Source organism: Vitis riparia, chromosome 7 (genome assembly GCF_004353265.1).
Source record: "Vitis riparia cultivar Riparia Gloire de Montpellier isolate 1030 chromosome 7, EGFV_Vit.rip_1.0, whole genome shotgun sequence".
Taxonomy (NCBI): Eukaryota; Viridiplantae; Streptophyta; class Magnoliopsida; order Vitales; family Vitaceae; genus Vitis; species Vitis riparia.
The window spans coordinates 22,721,500-22,738,770 of NC_048437.1; the positions used below are offsets into that span (position 1 = coordinate 22,721,500).

Below are 17,271 nucleotides of genomic sequence, written 5' to 3' on the forward strand. Positions count from 1 at the left end.
TTGAAAAGAAGTGAATGAAATTAACCTTGACAATAACTCAAAGTTTCTGTCTTTAAGGATATGTTTCATGGAGAAAAGAAAGAAAACAAAGGATTCCCTCAGCAGATGAGTACAAAGAGCTTGACTGTCAAGGCTAAAACACTCCAGTTATCTGATAAAAATTAGTAGCAAAAGAAGAATGCAATACATACATACTATCCCTCTTCATCTTCAGCATATACATATTATTTCTCTTCATCTTCAGAATCTGACTTTGCAAAAACTGGTTCGGGTTGAGTTTGCGCATATGCTGGAGCAATGAATTTTGGGTCATTTGCTGCAACATCCGCATACTTGAGTATAGCTTCTCTTGGATCCTCCTCCATCCAGGTTTCCTTAATCAAACCCCCTTGCTGTAATACGAGTAAGCAATATTGTAAGTCCCTTTCACCATGTTCATTTCTTTTCTTTTGCTAAAAATATAAGAAATGAAAAGAGAAGGAAAAATAAGCGGTTAAAGAATCCCAAAAGAACATTACCTTAAGGAGGTACTGGGTCAACAAGCTTCCCTTAGTAGAACCAACTCTTCCACCAAAGCCTGGTCCTGTCATGGGAAGTTCAGGCTTATGGGATTTGATTGGGTCCTTCAGGATTTTCTCTCGCTGACGTTTACGGCTTGGTTGTTCTCTAAATAAGGGCAGTGCATGAGGATTGTGAATTACAGGCTTTGCCTCAAAATCATCAACCGACTTTTTCCTTGGTGCACGTGCAACACAGACGAGAGCGCCTCTCTCACTAAGAGTTGGATCATATAGTACATGGGTTCCTCCTTGGCTTTTATCCCCAGCTGTGACAAATATCTTCAGGGAAAAAAGGGTTAGATTACAAGTTAGTATTCTCTCGCTTCACCTACCTCTGAACACTTGCATATGTTGATATAAGGACCATTGAGAGGGAGAGAGAAAGACAAAGCAAGGACAAAGCAAGGAATGGCCTCACATGTACAAAATTTTTTGAACTTGTTAGAAATGGAAGAGCTTGATATAGACACAGACACACACATGCATTCATACCTTTGATCTAGACTCTAACTTTTTCTATTTCATTTTTTTCTCTATTTTTCCACCCTTCATTGATCGCTTTTATCACATTAATAATTCATACAAGATGAGACTTACCAAAAAAAAAAAATTCATACAAGACGAGACTATCATTCAGTTCAGTCTAAACATGCATGTTGTCTGGTCTTACCTGATTCAGTTTTGGGTGCCAAGTACACTGCACCACACTACAAGTTGGGGATATTCCAACTCTTGACACAAGTTCAAGTTTTGCTCGGTCGTAGAAGCACAACAGGCCTCCATTTGTGCTCTCTCTTTCGACAGACGTTCCAGTTAAAATGAGTTGCTCATCAGGACTAAATGCAATATTTGTTTGAGCATAGTGATTTGGGAGATCTTCAAACACCTGAAGAGGCTTCTTCATTTGACGCAAATCCCAAACCTAATGCACATCAAGTAAGCAATAAATATCCAAATGGAGACATATATCAAGGAAAGTTGAAGGTAACGTGATCTTAATAGTATATGTCATTACCTTCAGTGAGCCATCAAAGCTTCTTGACAATAGAATACGCCCATCACTAGAGAACTTAAGCCCAGTGATTTCATCTGAATGACCACTTTCAACATGTATATCTGGCCTGCTTCCCCATCCAGGCTTAAGGTTCCATAACTGTAAGATTAATTAAGCAACGGATATAAGAAGCTCGTACAAGGCATATGAAGTCACAAAACAGTATAAAAATATGGCAGCCAACAAAAGGTCCATTCATATTCTACCCCAGCTTATAATCAATCAATGCAATAGAAAAATTAGAACAGAAAACAAGTACCTGTATAGAACCATCTCCTATACCACCCACGATGCATTTTCCTTCATGATCCCAAGCACAGGTAGTAACTGGAACTCTTCCAGGCCTTGCAAGTTTTGGCTTGATGACCTATCCATGGAATGATTGTTGCATTTAATTTAAAGTCATCTATTCAGCAAGTTGAATGATAAATAATATTGCAAAATTCATGTTATCATACAAATTCTCATAACACAAGCATCACATTTCACTGTTAGATGTCAGAATGGGAAGACCTAAAAAAAAAAATTCCCTGCCATCCACTGTAAGAGTCCATTTCAAACCTATCAAGACTATCAGAAGCTCTCCATATAAATATTTCTTGCAATTCAAAAACCAACATTACAAAAGAGGTCCCAACCTTTTTATGTTGGGATACATTGACATAAAAAATTCTTGAAAATTTTCATGGACCTGTGATGCATACACACCTAGAAGATACTCAAAAAAAGAAAGAATTTATTCTTCCTGCAAGATAAAAACACAAAAGAACCATCCATTTCAAGTGCAAACTACAACATGGACCTAAACTAGGAAATTTGCAGGCCAATAAAAGATGAACCAACAAAAAATTTGTGAATCTTCATCTTAAATTTTAACCAACCTTATCCCATTCTTGAATAAAAAAATGGTTTCAATTTTAACCTCCATGCAGAAAATAAAAAACAAGAATATTATGACAAGATTTATTTATTTATTTATTTATTTTTATAGGCATCATAACAAGAATTTTTCTTTATATTTTTGGCTGTTTACAATCTTTTCAGATTTAGTCTTCTTTTAGCATTGGCATCAGTATCAAGCGCCCATCCATCTTTAAAGTTGAGTCATGCACTGTCCTAATTTGCAAACCTCTTGTATGCTATACCCTTAAGTAATTTCTCCTTCAGTACTTTGAAGTGAAAACAACAGGAAATACCATAAAACAAAGAAATATAAGTGTATAGAAAGATGCATAGCTTATAACACCTTGTATATGTTGCATTCATGTCAGTGATAAGTGGACGAAAAAAACAGACCTGCTTTTGACTTTTGAAATCGTTTACATCCCATATACGCAGTGATCCATCTTCTGATGATGTTAAAATTGTCTCCTTTGTCTTGGGGTGCCACTCCCCACAAGTTAATCCAGATATGTGCCCCTTGGTATTCTTTAGATCACGAATATACATGTCCCCCTTTACGAACTCACCTAGAGTGAGTCCATCACGGTCATATATCTAAAATAAAGAAATTGACCATCAAATGAAGAAATTGACAATCATTATTATCATATGATACACTAAAGGCTCTAAGAAAATGACCACATAGAAAAAAACCATACATAGAAGTACCTTAGCTTGAGCTGATCCTGTCACACACAAAAAACGATCTGAAGTTGGACTCCAACTTAAATTACGAACTTGGTGACCTTCAGATGGTTCCAGCTGTCTAAATGATGCCAAACGAGAATTCATCCCTTGAAAGTCATACATCCGGACTGTATAATCATAACTACCGGAAAGAACTCTGGATCCCGAGTGATCAACAGCAAGAGCCGAAACAACCTGTCAAAAGCATTCCCATTCAAATGAGCCTTTAAGAGCTAAACTCTTAAGACACACGGTTCGCAGCATTTGCCAAAATCCTGCACACTGGTGTTGCCTTCCATTTATTTTTTATTATTATTATTTTTCCATAATAAGTATGTCAACATTTAAATTTCAATGTGAGCACAAGATAACACAACAAGAGTGTTTTGAACTTCTCAAAAAGTCCCAGAAAATGGAAACGAAGTGAAAAAATTTCAGAATCATCATTTTCCATTCTTTTACTTTCTTAAACAATAATCGGAAACAAAAAACCAGCCTTTCATGATTTCTTTAGAAAAAGCCCAGTTCAGAGTGTGCCTTTTTTTCCCTCTTAGTTTTTCAGAAGTGAACTTAAAGGCATGCTTCCCACATTATTTTCTTTGTTTCTGCAGTTCAAGCAAAGAAACATGGGCTATTGTAAACCAAACCAATTTCGCCCTAAGCTTTTGGAGTTGCAATTTTATCTGCATTTTGACATGGTATTGCTTCTAAGCAATTCTCATTTCATCCTATTGTAGGTAGGCAGTTTCCCTCTGTACAATTTCAGTTCGTTTCAATATAATCAAGATGTAAACACAGCTCGAATACTTAAGATTCAAAGAGAAAAGCTATATAACTTATACTCAATAGGTGGGAGAAGCGAAAATGGTTACCTTGGAATGCCCCTTGAGCACAATCTCATTACTCAACGGAATCCGATGCCGATTCTCTTCTTCTTCTTCTTCTTCTTCTTCTTCTTCTTCGGCCAAATCATCATCGGAATCCGAATCCGTTGGCGGCGGACGCGGCGGTCCAATCATCACGCTACCATCATCATCATCCATCTCCGCCGGTGGTGGTCGCGGTGGTCCAATCATGGCACCATCACCATCCTCATCCTCATCATCATCTGAATTCGAAGCCACCGGAGGTGGCCGAGACGGTCCGATCATCACACCGCCATCATCCTCATCAGCCGGAGGTGGCCGAGGGGGTCCAACGGCAACATCATCATCGGCGCTGGAAGAGCTAGGGTTTGTAAGGCTAGCATCCTCGCGATGACGCGAAGTGGAGGTGGATTTAGGGTTTCGAAGAGAGGTCAACCAGGCTTTGGATGAGGAGGACAGAGAAGGGAGGCCTTGGTTGTTGTCGTCCTGTCGGTCGGTGGTGGTGGCCGCGGCGGTCGATGGACGGCGAGCAGTGGCGTTATGGATGGCTTCAAGAGGGGTAAGGGACTTGGATTGCTTGCCGAACGCGAGGGGAAAGTGTGACCGAAAACCGTCGTAGATCTCCTCTTCGTCCTCCGCCATGGAACCGCCGTTGATAGTGGAAGTAGACGCCGGAGAGGCGCGTCGGCTCTGTATATCGCCACGCCGACAAGTTGTTGTTGGTCCAGGCCCAATACCGGCCCACGATGACCCATGAACCTTTGGAGAATTTTTTTTGGATGAAGTCAGCCCAATAGAACCTAAAACAAAAATTCAAATAAATAAATAAATAAATAAAATTCCCCCAATATTATATATGAAATTTTAATTTAAATAATAAATAATATTGGTTACTTTTATTAAATTAAATTATAATTATTATCATTCTAAATATGTTCCTATTTGTTCTATATATTACATCATCAAGTATGATTTTACCTTTTAATGAAATTTTGGATAAGGCATCCATGCTTATAATTTTGATTGTGAATTCATGATTACATCCTATTATTCAATTACATTAATTATAATATGTTGAAAAATCATATTATTAAAAGGGTTATTTCTAGTGCCTTCAATCAAGAATGGTACCAAACCAAACTTACCCATTAATCCTTATAAATTTTGTAGCACCTTAGGGTTTTTCATAGTGTCGTGAGTGTGGGCACTTAGGCAGTAAGGTAGCCAAGTAGGCAACCCATCCTAAGTAGTGTCAGCATGAATGGTCACATCTGATTAAAGTTATTTGCATAATTAGCCACCATAAGTGGATGTCAAGTGGATGTATGTTACACACCAATCGACCATTATGTGTCATCAATGGGTCAACACTACGAGATTAAATGTACACATAAAGAGAGGTCATAGTGGCCAAAAAAAGGTTACAAAATCAAGCCTATATAATAACAAAGGAACAAGAATTAAAGGTATGTAACTTCTCCTCCCAAAAATGCATTCCATAAAAGTCCTCTAATCTTACTTAACCATTGGAGAGATTTGCCTAGAACACATTCAGATACATCGTTTTTGTAGAAGATAGGAGAGCGCGCTGGGGTAGCTGCCCAAAGGATAAGTGTTGAGCAGGAACAGATAGTGAGCATTCTTTTTCACTCACATTTAAAAGTTTTTGTGAGAGCCACCATTATGATTGCATCACCTTCTCTCATTCATCTTAAGTCCTTCAAAGAATAAAGTTAAAAAAGTTGTCATCCTAGCTCAATTGAGGAGTGAACCTATATAAGAAAAATTGGCCATTGAATCTTAGAAGGAAAATGACCATCACCTGTTACAGTGATAAATGATCTTAGATGAGCTTGAAACTACTTTAAGGATAATGATTTGTCATACATCAACTTAAATTTAATAAGAGTTCTGTTTACTACTTCTATAATTTTTTTTTGTTTACTTGCTTTGGTTCTTGGTGCTCTCTCCACGTATTGTTGTTCTAACAGTCTTAGATCTAGGAGTTAGGCCTTTACATGTGTGGATATGTCTTAGGGTAGATAACAATAACAAAACCTCAGATAACTAGGGATGGAGAATTACCAAGAATCCCTAGTATCAAGGAATGAGATATTGTACCTCTAATTCAAACTAACATTAGAGGATATTTCTATCTTCATCTATTATGCCTCAACCCTTCATTCATTCAATTTTTAGTTCGATTTTACCCATTGTTTTCCCTTAGCTCTAACCCTAGGTTTTCATGTTTCATACCTCAAGATGGCTTTTTAGTCTCTCATGATGGTGATTTCATTCACACAATCCATAAAAGAATAATAAAGAATCATTATCGAATAAAATAAATTAGAAACAATTGATTAAAATAAAGAAAACAAACCGAGAATCTTCAATGTCGTCTTCTTTTCCCAAGAAAATCCAAGAACATTTAATAATTCCCCAACTTTTAAAAATAGAACTCTAATGCCCTATTTATAGACTAAAAGTTAAGTTGACACATGGAAAGATCCTAGAAAGCATGTAAAATCTTCTTTCCAAATCAAGGTCTCTCAATAAAAGTTGTAAAAATTTGAGTCATAGGAGCCTTTAATGAATATATGTTGATTTCGCATGAGGATGATCCATTTTGCATGGTCATGCGAAATATAAATGAATTGGCAAAATTCTAACATCATTCTGGCACATTTGGCATGGCCATGCAAAACGTCACATGTTCATGTGAAACTAATTTCCAAGCTATTGTAAAAACAATCTCTCTAGTCGATTTCACTCGATCATCCAAAAATTTCACATGTTAATGCCAAAATTCGCTTGTTCATGCGAAATTGACACTCCTTTGATTTCCCTTTGTGTAGTTATTTTTAATCATCCATATCTTCCTTGTTTCAGCTCTGATTTGCATAATGTTTAAAATGTTGGATTCTTGACTTCTTGAGCTTCGAAACGATATGTAGCATGCCCAAAAATAACCTTGCAAAGCACTCCAAATATCACCTCAAAGTCATAGTATATGTTGTTGCTAGAATTTGAGTTCCAATTGGAATGTATGAACTTCAAGCCATATCTTTCAACCTTCTTTCTTATGTTTGTTTACTCTCCAACTCTTTCCACAACCTTCATTTCTTTCTCTCATGCTATGAATTTCTCCACTTTCATTTATCAAAATTTTCATCATGCTTCACACTTTTAAAGCCCATTCTAAGCATGTCTAGTTTTTTTTCTACCATGACTAAAAATGATTTCTCCAACTTGCATCCTTTTTATCCTTTAAAGCTAAGATATATGTTAGATCCATGGCTAGGGTCTTAGCAACAATTCAAGTTAAAGTCAGGTGAATTGAGACATTACATTTGCATAATTCCTTTCTATATGTGTCACTAGAGCACAATTCGTGGCTCTAATCATATTCCCCAATCAAGTATGCTAAAAAAATGTAAAAGAAGATAAATAAGAAATATATCTTAGAAGATTTTTAAGTTTCAAAAATCTGACATGGGAAATTTTAGAAATTCCTAAATAACCCAAGATATAGATGTATTATGTGAAAATTCATGACTACAATATGCTTATCAAAGACCTAATGAAAACATACAACTTCCTAAATTTTTTGTACTTTATGGAAGCCCTTTTGAACTCCTAGAAAGGTTATAAGAATAATATGAAGCATAAAAAGAAGCACATGTCCTTTGAAGATATCATCATCCATATCTGAGTTAAGGAACAAAATCTAACATAAAGGACAAGGTCGAGAAAACCAAGAAGCTATCTTCCAAAGTAAACTTGATAAAGCATAAGCCTAAGTCAAATTAGAATAACAGGTTTAGAAAGCAAATCTCTATGTGTGTGTATCCCTAAATTACTCTAATCCTAGCCTTAGATTGCTTAGGCTGCATGCAAACTACTCCTGTGGCTCTCTAAATCTAACTAGTAGATGCATACATGCATAAAAACCTTAGATTTAGAGGTTTAGAGTGTTTTACCTCATATATGGATGTTCTGTAATCAACATGTTGCTAGTTTCAACTCAGTCGAATAAGAATCATTGATTATCTCTGTTGTCTGTTTCTTATTCATTTAGGACACTTTGTCGATGCTCCATTCTTAAACCATAAGTACTCTAAATATTAGAAAATATAAGGGAAGACCACCTAAGCGAACCAATCGAAGGGATTTAGCTTATTTGAATTGAACAATAGCAGTTTAAAGTTAAGCTTATGACAAGTAGTGTTGTTGCTTGATCGTGGAGAAAGTGCATCTCAAAGTACAAAGCAACAGATCAAACACTTTGGCTTTATCCTATAGGATCTACCATAGGTTGGGTTTGAGAATCGTGTGATAGGTGACTATCTAGCATAGTTTGAAGAGTACTTTTAGTCTACGCTAGTGAATAAAGGCCCCCTTATTAAGTAAGAAATAAACGACTTTTCCAAGTCACCATTATGTCACAGGATGCTTTAAATGACCCTCCCCATGGGCTTATATAGGACGAGTGAAGCTTTTGGAGACTCCTAGAGCCATCTACACTAAGCTATTGGTGGGAAGAGTGTGGAAGGTTCTAGAAATGCCTAGAGATGTCCACACATCTCTACACTATGGTGGAAGGCATGAGAGGAGTCCAAGGCTTTCTAGAGACTTCTAGGAATCTCTTGTATATTCTTGTACATAGAATAGGGTAGGATGTTCTAGAATATTCTTGATTTGTAAGGAACCTTCTAAGGTTCCAGATAATTCCATTGGTGCCTATAAATAGGTGATGGCCTCATTTGGCCAAGGCACCATCCAAATCACTTCCTAACCAAGCAAGTGAGCATCCAAGCACTTGTAAAGGTTTCTTTGAGTTAGTGAAAGCTTCCATTCTTTCAAGAGTTGCCTACCAAGCTTCTTAAGCTTTTGAGTCGCGAGTGTCTTAGCCGAGCAAGCTAAGCATTGGGGAGCAAGGCTGACTTAGCAAGATCAAGTGTCTTGGCTTGTCTAAGTGCCGCACGAGCTTAGTGAACGACTAAGTCCGTGACAAGTGCTATCAGAGCGCAGTTACGAAATGGGCATAGCAAGGAAGCATGTCGGGCTCTAATGTAGAGGAGATTAGCGAGCAAACCCGTGGGAGGGAGACCGAGCCTACTACACGGGGCAAGGACAAGAAGGATAAATCTCGTGATGTCATTGCCAACATGGAGGCAAGGTTAGCCAAGGTGGAGCTAGCCATGGCGGACACTCGGGAGGGGTTGGACTTAATCGAGCAAGGCATGGAAAAGGGCTTAGAGGATCTAAGGGAGCAGATCCAAGACCTTCGTGAGAGGGTGCTAGTCTCACAGGTTCAGCCAGTGTCGCACAAGGAGTTTGTGTCCTTCCAAGGAAAGGTCTTGAGCATGCTTGCTAGCATGGAGTCAAGGATAGAGGCCTTGGCTACTAGAATGGAGTCCCAAGACCAGGAGGTTAGGCAAGAGTTGGCCATCTACAAGGCTGCTGTGTCGGCATGGGTCATGGCCACACAGGAGGCATCTAGGGTGGAGGTGCCGAAGCCACATGGGTTTAGTGACAAGCGGGATGCTAAGGAGTTGGATAACTTCTTATGGCATATGGAGTGATACTTCGAAGCTATCGCATTGACGGATGAAGCGGCTAAGGTGAGAACTGCGACCCTCTACCTTACTAACACAGCTACTCTATGGTGGCGTCGAAGGTTTGCCGATATGGAGAAAGACATTTGCACCATAGAGACATGGGAGGACTTCAAGAGGGAGATCAAGAGGCAGTTCTACCCCGAGGACGTGGCATACCTGGCTAGGAAAAACATGAGGCGTCTCAAGCACACAGGCTTGATATGCGACTATGTCAAGGAATTCTCTTCGCTCATGCTTGAGATTCCTAACATGACTGAGGAGGAGTTATTATTCAACTTCATGGATAACCTGCAAGGGTGGGCCGAGCAGGAATTAAGACGCCGAGGTGTTCAAGACTTAGCCACTGCTATGGCAGTAGCAGAGTCTTTAACGGATTATAAGAGGGGAAAATCCTCCAATAATGAGTCTTTGGAGGATAACCACGCCATGGGTGGGGGAGACGAGGTTCTAAGGGACCACAATGCTCCTAAAAATTGATCAGACAAGACGTCTAACGTCCGAGAAGGAAGGGGTAAGGCGGAAAAGAAAGAATTCACGCCTAAAATCAAATGCTTCCTATGTGACGGTCCACATTGGGCACGAGATTGTCCAAAGAGGAAGGCGCTTAGTGCCATGATCGAGGAGAGGGAACAAGAGGACGAAGCACATATGGGCTCAATGCAACTACTAGGTGCCCTCCAATTCAACCCGAAGCCTAGTACGCCTAAGACCTCCTTACTAGCAGGGGTGTAAGTAAAGGAGGAAAAATGGGAGCAAGCTGAGGTAGCCCGCACACACATGGAAGAGGTCACCAAGGGAAAGGTGAACTCAATGGGTAAGAGGAAGCAGCACTCTAAGCATCGAAAGCGCACGGGTCTGCATCCATCTGGAGCCTCACGGGAGAAGGAGGTGAAGAACATCCTGGCTAAACGGGTCACCAGGAGACAAGGGGTTCCTCCTGTGATAGAGTATCTAGTCCGATGGAAAGGACTACCTAAGAGGTAGGTAAACTGGGAACATGCGGATGCCTTGAGAAAGTTCTGGAAACACATCGAGAGGTTTCAGAATGAGGCAACGACGAGGACGTCGACGACATCGGTGGGGGAGAGTGTCATAGGATGCTTTAAATGAACCTCCCCATGGGCTTATATAGGAGGAGAGAAGCTTCTGGAGACTCATAGAGACATCTACACTAAGCTATTGGTGGGAAGAATGTGGAAGGTTCTAGAAATGCCTAGAGATGTCCACACATCTCTACACTATGGTGGAAGGCATGAGAGGAGTCCAAGGCTTTCTAGAGACTTCTAGGAATCTCTTGTATATTCTTGTACATAGAATAGGGTAGGATGTTCTAGAATATTCTTGATTTGTAAGGAACCCTCCAAGGTTCCAGATAATTCCATTGGTGCCTATAAATAGGTGAGGGCCTCATTTGGCCAAGACACCACCCAAATCACTTCCTAACCAAGCAAGTGAGCATCCAAGCACTTGTAAAGGTTTCTTTGAGTTAGTGAAAGCTTCCATTCTTTCAAGAGTTGCCTACCAAGCTTCTTAAGCTTTTGAGTCGCGAGTGTCTTAGCCGAGCAAGCTAAGCATTGGGGAGTAAGACTAACTTAGCAAGATCAAGTGTCTTGGCTTGTCTAAGTGCGCCACGAGCTTAGTGAACGACTAAGTCCGTGACAATTAGCTCTATTTATTATTATGGTGAATCAGTGAATCAAGATGTCAAACTAAGATCTTATATATCCACATATGAGACTCACTTTTGGCTTTTATCTCAATAGGTGTATTATTCTACATTTTCCCAAAAGAACAGTCATTTGTTTCATTCTTCTTCTATACCATCGCTTGAATAATGACTCCTAGTCGACTCGACTTTCCTAAATGCCCACCACTAGCTTTTCTCATTTCTAGGTTTAGATTTCTTATGTCATTTCAGTTGTTAATTTCTATTGTACATGTCATAGATTTCACAAACTCAAAAGTCTTCCACCGCAATGACTTTTTATCCTTGAATCCAAGCACTAGAGTGGATGAAGGTCTCTTAGAGGGGTGGTAGTTAGGGTATTCTCTCTCTAGAATGAATAGGAAGACAAGAATGAAGCTCTAACCCTTAAGAAGAGGTTTATATAGGTTTCCTTGTGTGCTTAAGTGACTTAAGTTTATCTTGGCTTGGGTTTCTTAATTTAGTTCACTTAGTGTTGGGATTGAGTCCTTAAAAGCAAGATATGATGTAACAAAGTTAGACCTTATTATCTTATTGCTAAATATTTTATGCATTGACATTGATTTAAGCATTCAACCAATATCACTTGCATTGTATATGACTTAGGTACATTGAGAGTTGCATAAAGGATACAACTTTTGGGTTCCTTGCAAGATGATGAATTATTCATAATCGATTAATGGATTTAGGCAATCTAATAGAGACTATAGTGTACCACCTTCTAATTGGAGGGATGACTTATTTTGGTCATCGGGATGACTTTCCCATGGTGAGTGCACTAGTGTGTATGGTTAAATATTGGACAAAATTTATAATGAATTATGACGTAAGTATATTATATGGTCACGATTCATCAAACTACTATGTTGCATGGATTTTCAACCTTGAGAGGATATTGAGTTTGTGTTAAAATCAACAAGAGGCTTTAAACTATGGGTGTGGTCATATCTTCCCTACAGATTAGGTTACTGTTGATGGAGGTTGGTGACAACATGTATTCTCAATAAAAAAAACACTATGATATCTCATGAGATTGAGCTAATGTGTCCCTTTAGGTGATTCAAAGGACATGTGATCATGAAATTTGTGGTTGTCGTAATTCCTTTAGTGGAATTTGACATATGCTCCTTAGAACTAAAGTATGTTAGTTGGTCACATAATAAAATGATATGTAACTCAAGGATTTGAGAGGTAATCTTAATGGTTAATAACATTTTTTTGTTATATTACGAACACTAGTTCATGAGGAGTCTGCATGCAATAAATAGTAGGTCACAGACTTGAATTTGTCTCGATGTAATATATAAGATACTAGAGTGTAGTTAACTCTCTTTAGTGGAGTATTGAATCAACTTTAGAATTAGATTATGAGAAAGTCAGTATTTTCCTATGAGTCCTAGTGGTTCTTGCTCAAGTTCCTAATTCATATTGGAACACACTATGAGGTTATTTTGGTATGTAATTTATAAGTGTGTATAAGAGCATTTTGGTAAAAGCGCAAGGTTGCACTAAATCTTATGAAATGACTTTCTAAAATGGGTTAATTAATAAAGTCTATTAAAGTTAATTAATTGATTAGGACCCAAGTGGGTTAGATTAAGTGACTCAAACCCAATTTGGGCTTAACTTACTTAAGCCCATAGGAAATCCTATATAAACCCCCTTAGGGATTAAATATTTAGTATTATAGTTCAATTTTATGAAATTTTAGAGAGAAGAACTCTAACCATCATTTGAAGAGAGAAAAATTCAATATTCTCTTATGACAAGACCCATGAAGGGAAAGATTGGGTAGAAGATTGTTGGGTAGACGAGTTCTACGACAACCATACGATTTCAAAGTCTTCATAAAATGGAAATCGGTTTGGGAACATCTAGATCGCAGGTATAAAACTTTCGCCTTTAGATCTAGTATTTTTTATAGTTTTTATAGTCATAGGTTTCCATTGGTTTAGATCTAGGAAAGCCAATGATAGATGCATGCACCCTATGTGATCTAAGGCCAAGGAATAAAGTAATCCGAAATTCCTTACACTTAGGTCCTAATTGATTAATTAGCCCTATTGAGTTTCAATTAATCAATCAGCCTAATCCAGAAAGATGATTCACAAGCTCTTGTACAATCTTGTGTATTTACCAAAACACCTTTTATGTACTCTTGTAAATAAAAAACCTAAATACCCCTTAATAAACTTGTCATCAAGGAATACAAGTTTGAGTGTGAACCACTAAAACCCATAGGAAAATATTAACTCTCTTATAATTTAATTCTAAAGTTGACTCTATTTCTCACTACAAAAAGTCAACTGCACTATAATATTTTATGATATTACAACAAGATACAAGAACTCAGGTCCATGACCTATTATCCACTATATGCAAACTCCCTATGAATTAACGTTCATAATTTGACAAGGTGAAATTTATCAACCTTTCAATATTAACTCTACAATCTTTGAGTCTCATATCCTTTTATTATGTGATCAACTAACACACTATAATTCACTAAGAATAGATGTCAAATTCCACTAAAGAAGTTAATACAACCACAAATTTTGTGATTACATGTTCCTAGGATCACTAATGCACTCAAGTCATGTATAATGAAAGATATGTTAGATCAAAATGCTCATAAGGTATAATGCATGAAAGGATGATAGATAAAAGTGAAACTGGAATTTTATTAAATGAATAATAAATTTTGAATTTGTTACATTATGTCACATTTTAAAGGATTTATCTTTAAAATGAGGATCATGTTCGAGTCAGACAAGATCATTCTCACCAAGAATGATGTATTTGTTGGGAAAGGATACTATAATCATGACATCTTTATGTTAAATATTTATGAGATTATTATTAATGATAATGCATTTAGTTTTGCATACTTGATTGATTCTTTTGATATATAACATGGTAAACTAGCTTAATTCCTAAGATGTCCCTAGGAAACCAATGGAAAATGTGAATTATGTGTGAAATTAAAAGCCGCTAAGAAAACATGTAACAGTATAGAAAGAGAACATAACTACTAAGTTTAATTCATAGTTGACAATTTGGTTTTCTTCATTTATAAAACTACCTAAAAATGGGTGAATAAGTACTTCGATTATTTAAACCTATAATTTATTTATTTCTTTATGATTCTTGATCATTTTTGTGATTCAGTTTGTCTAAATACAATAATTTGATGAACAAACAATCATACCAAGAAATAAGCAATATATATCGAAAACCACCTACAAGGCCACACAAAAGCCTTATATGTAAAAACCATGGATTTAGTTGACTACCTAGCAAATCTACTAATTATGAAAACAAGTACACATATTTACTTAAACCCAAATTCTACCCAAGGGACTTACTTGGGACAATTCCTACCATTTGCTTTCATGTCCTTGATATAGCACTTTGGACTCAGTGGATACCTTCACTCTTTGTTAAAGGATGCAATTAACCACCATCTTTACATAAAAATATCTTGGTAGGATAATGATAATGTAATACAATGGGTGAATCACATATTTTTACATAAATATGCATATTTATATGGAACAAACTCTAATAGGCTAGATTAGACCGATATACACTCAAAATGCAAATTTTGTAATTTTTAAGTAATAAAAAAATCCATATAGAACCTTTAAGTGTTCTTAATGTTGGGATTGAGCCTTATAAAGCATGACATGATGCAATAGATTGAGGTTTATTTAGAAATTTATTTATTTATATTCTTGGTTTCCAATTTATTATCTCATATGCATTCATTGGTTATTTAAGCATATATGTCCATGTCACTTGCATTGTACATGACTTGGGTGCATTAAGAGTTGCATAAATGATCCAAGTCATAAGTTCCTTGTAGTATGATGAGTAATCCACGGTTGATTCATGGATCTGGGCAATCCATCTAAGACTATAACGCACTACCTCTAAATTGAAAGGATGACTTGTCTTAGTCATCGGGATAGTTTCCCCATACTGGTGCACTTGTGTATGTGATGCACACTAAACAAGACCTATAATGAATCATGACATAAGACTATTGATTGTCATGATTCACCAATTTATTATGTTGCATGAATTCTTAATCTTGATAAGATATTATGTCTGTGTCAAAATCAACAAGAGGTTTTGACCTATGGGTGAGACCTTAAAGTAATCATATATCCTTATGAATTGAGTCAATGTTGACGAAGGCTGGTGGGAAACAAATATTCTCAATAGAGGCACTATGATATCTCATGAGATTGAAATAGTGTGTCCTTTTAGGTGATCCAAAAGACATGTGATCTAAAAAAATGTGGTTATGGTATTTCTTTTAGTGGAAATTTAACATATGCTCCTTAGAGTTAGAATATGTCAATTAATCATATAATAAGTGGGATCTATAACTCAATGATTGGAGATATAATCTTGATAGGTGATGACATTACATTGTTAGATTACGGATACCAATTCATGGGAACTCTGCATGTAGTAGATAGTAGGTTATAAACCTAAGCTTTGTCTCGTTGTTATTTACATAGGTACTAAAGTGCAATTAATTCTTTGTAATGAGATGTTGAATCAACTTCAAAATTGGAGTATGAGTGAGCTAGTACTCCTATGGGTCCCAATGGTCCACGTTTTAAGCTCAATACCATGATGACATAATTATAAGGGTTGAATTGACTCTAGGTTCACTGGTGTGCATAAAGGTGTTTTAGTAATTACACAAGGTTTTACAAGAAAAGGTGAACAAGATTTTTGGATTTGGCTAATTGATTAATTAGATGGTCTTGTGAGATTAATTAATCAATTATGATTAAATTTGGGCTAGATTAAGTAACCCAAACCAAATGGGCTCAAGTCACTTAAGCTCAGTCGAGGAACCCAATAAATACTCCTTTAGAGATTAGGGTTTCTAAGACCTTTTTGTGATTGTCGTCTTCCACTTCCAGAGAAAAAGAGAGTCAAAGCATCATTCCTTCCAAAATTCACCTTTTATAGTGTCAAGATTGTGGTTAGAGTTATCGAACTGAAAATCTTGGATATAAGAGACCTCTAAAGTTTTCAAGCATCTTTTTTACCACACCAAATTGATTTAGGAACATCTAAATTTAAGTAAAGTTTTCTATTACCTTTAATCTAGATCCTTAAATGTAAAAAATGTTTTTTTTTTTTTTTACTTCTATTTCATAAGATCTACAAGCTAAAGGTAGATTGCATGTACCTATACAATCTAGGGCATGAGAATAGAGAAATCCAGGGTTCCCATCACTTAGGGAGCACTTGATTGTTCCATATATTTTTTTATTACTTACTCAATGTCTTTTTTTCCTACAATTGAAATTTATATGCCTTTTTGAACCTTTTGCATTGCCACTATACATACCAACAAATTTTACTACATACTTGACTAGTTAGTTTACCATCTAATGTTACTAAACTTCTAAAGTTGAGAAGTCCCATGGAAATAAGTAGATCCAAACTAGTGATATTTGGAACAAAATTACGAACCTATATATCACTAATCTAGCTTATAAATAATTTCCCTTTGTTGAAACATTGAGATAAAATAATGATCATGTAAAGCCTCATAATTCTCAAACAGAGTTTACAAATCACTCAAAAATTCAGTCCTTACCATATTATGGATGATCCAAAGGGCTGTGTGGTCTTTTTAAAGGATTTAAAGGTATGTAAGCTAGTTAAATCCATATATGGAGTAAAACAAGAACTTAAATAATGGTATAACAAGTTTAACCATATGTTAGTATCTAATGGATTTTCCATTAATAATGTTGATTAATATATTACAATAGACTTAGAGAAAAACACGTGTTATTATCTA

General features: G+C 36.7%; 1 protein-coding gene across 1 annotated transcript; it reads right to left on the reverse strand.

Annotated features, from left to right (window-relative positions):
* Positions 1-4,791, reverse strand: LOC117918730 (WD repeat-containing protein 70). The gene is made up of 8 exons (XM_034835586.1): positions 4,116-4,791; positions 3,226-3,438; positions 2,911-3,111; positions 1,874-1,981; positions 1,576-1,713; positions 1,231-1,482; positions 519-839; positions 1-392 (listed from the first exon to the last, which is right to left on the reverse strand). Exons 1-8 carry the CDS (start codon positions 4,749-4,751, stop codon positions 225-227), a joined length of 2,037 nt encoding a protein of 678 aa, XP_034691477.1. The 5' UTR covers positions 4,752-4,791; the 3' UTR covers positions 1-224.
* Positions 4,792-17,271: the final 12,480 nt, after the last annotated feature.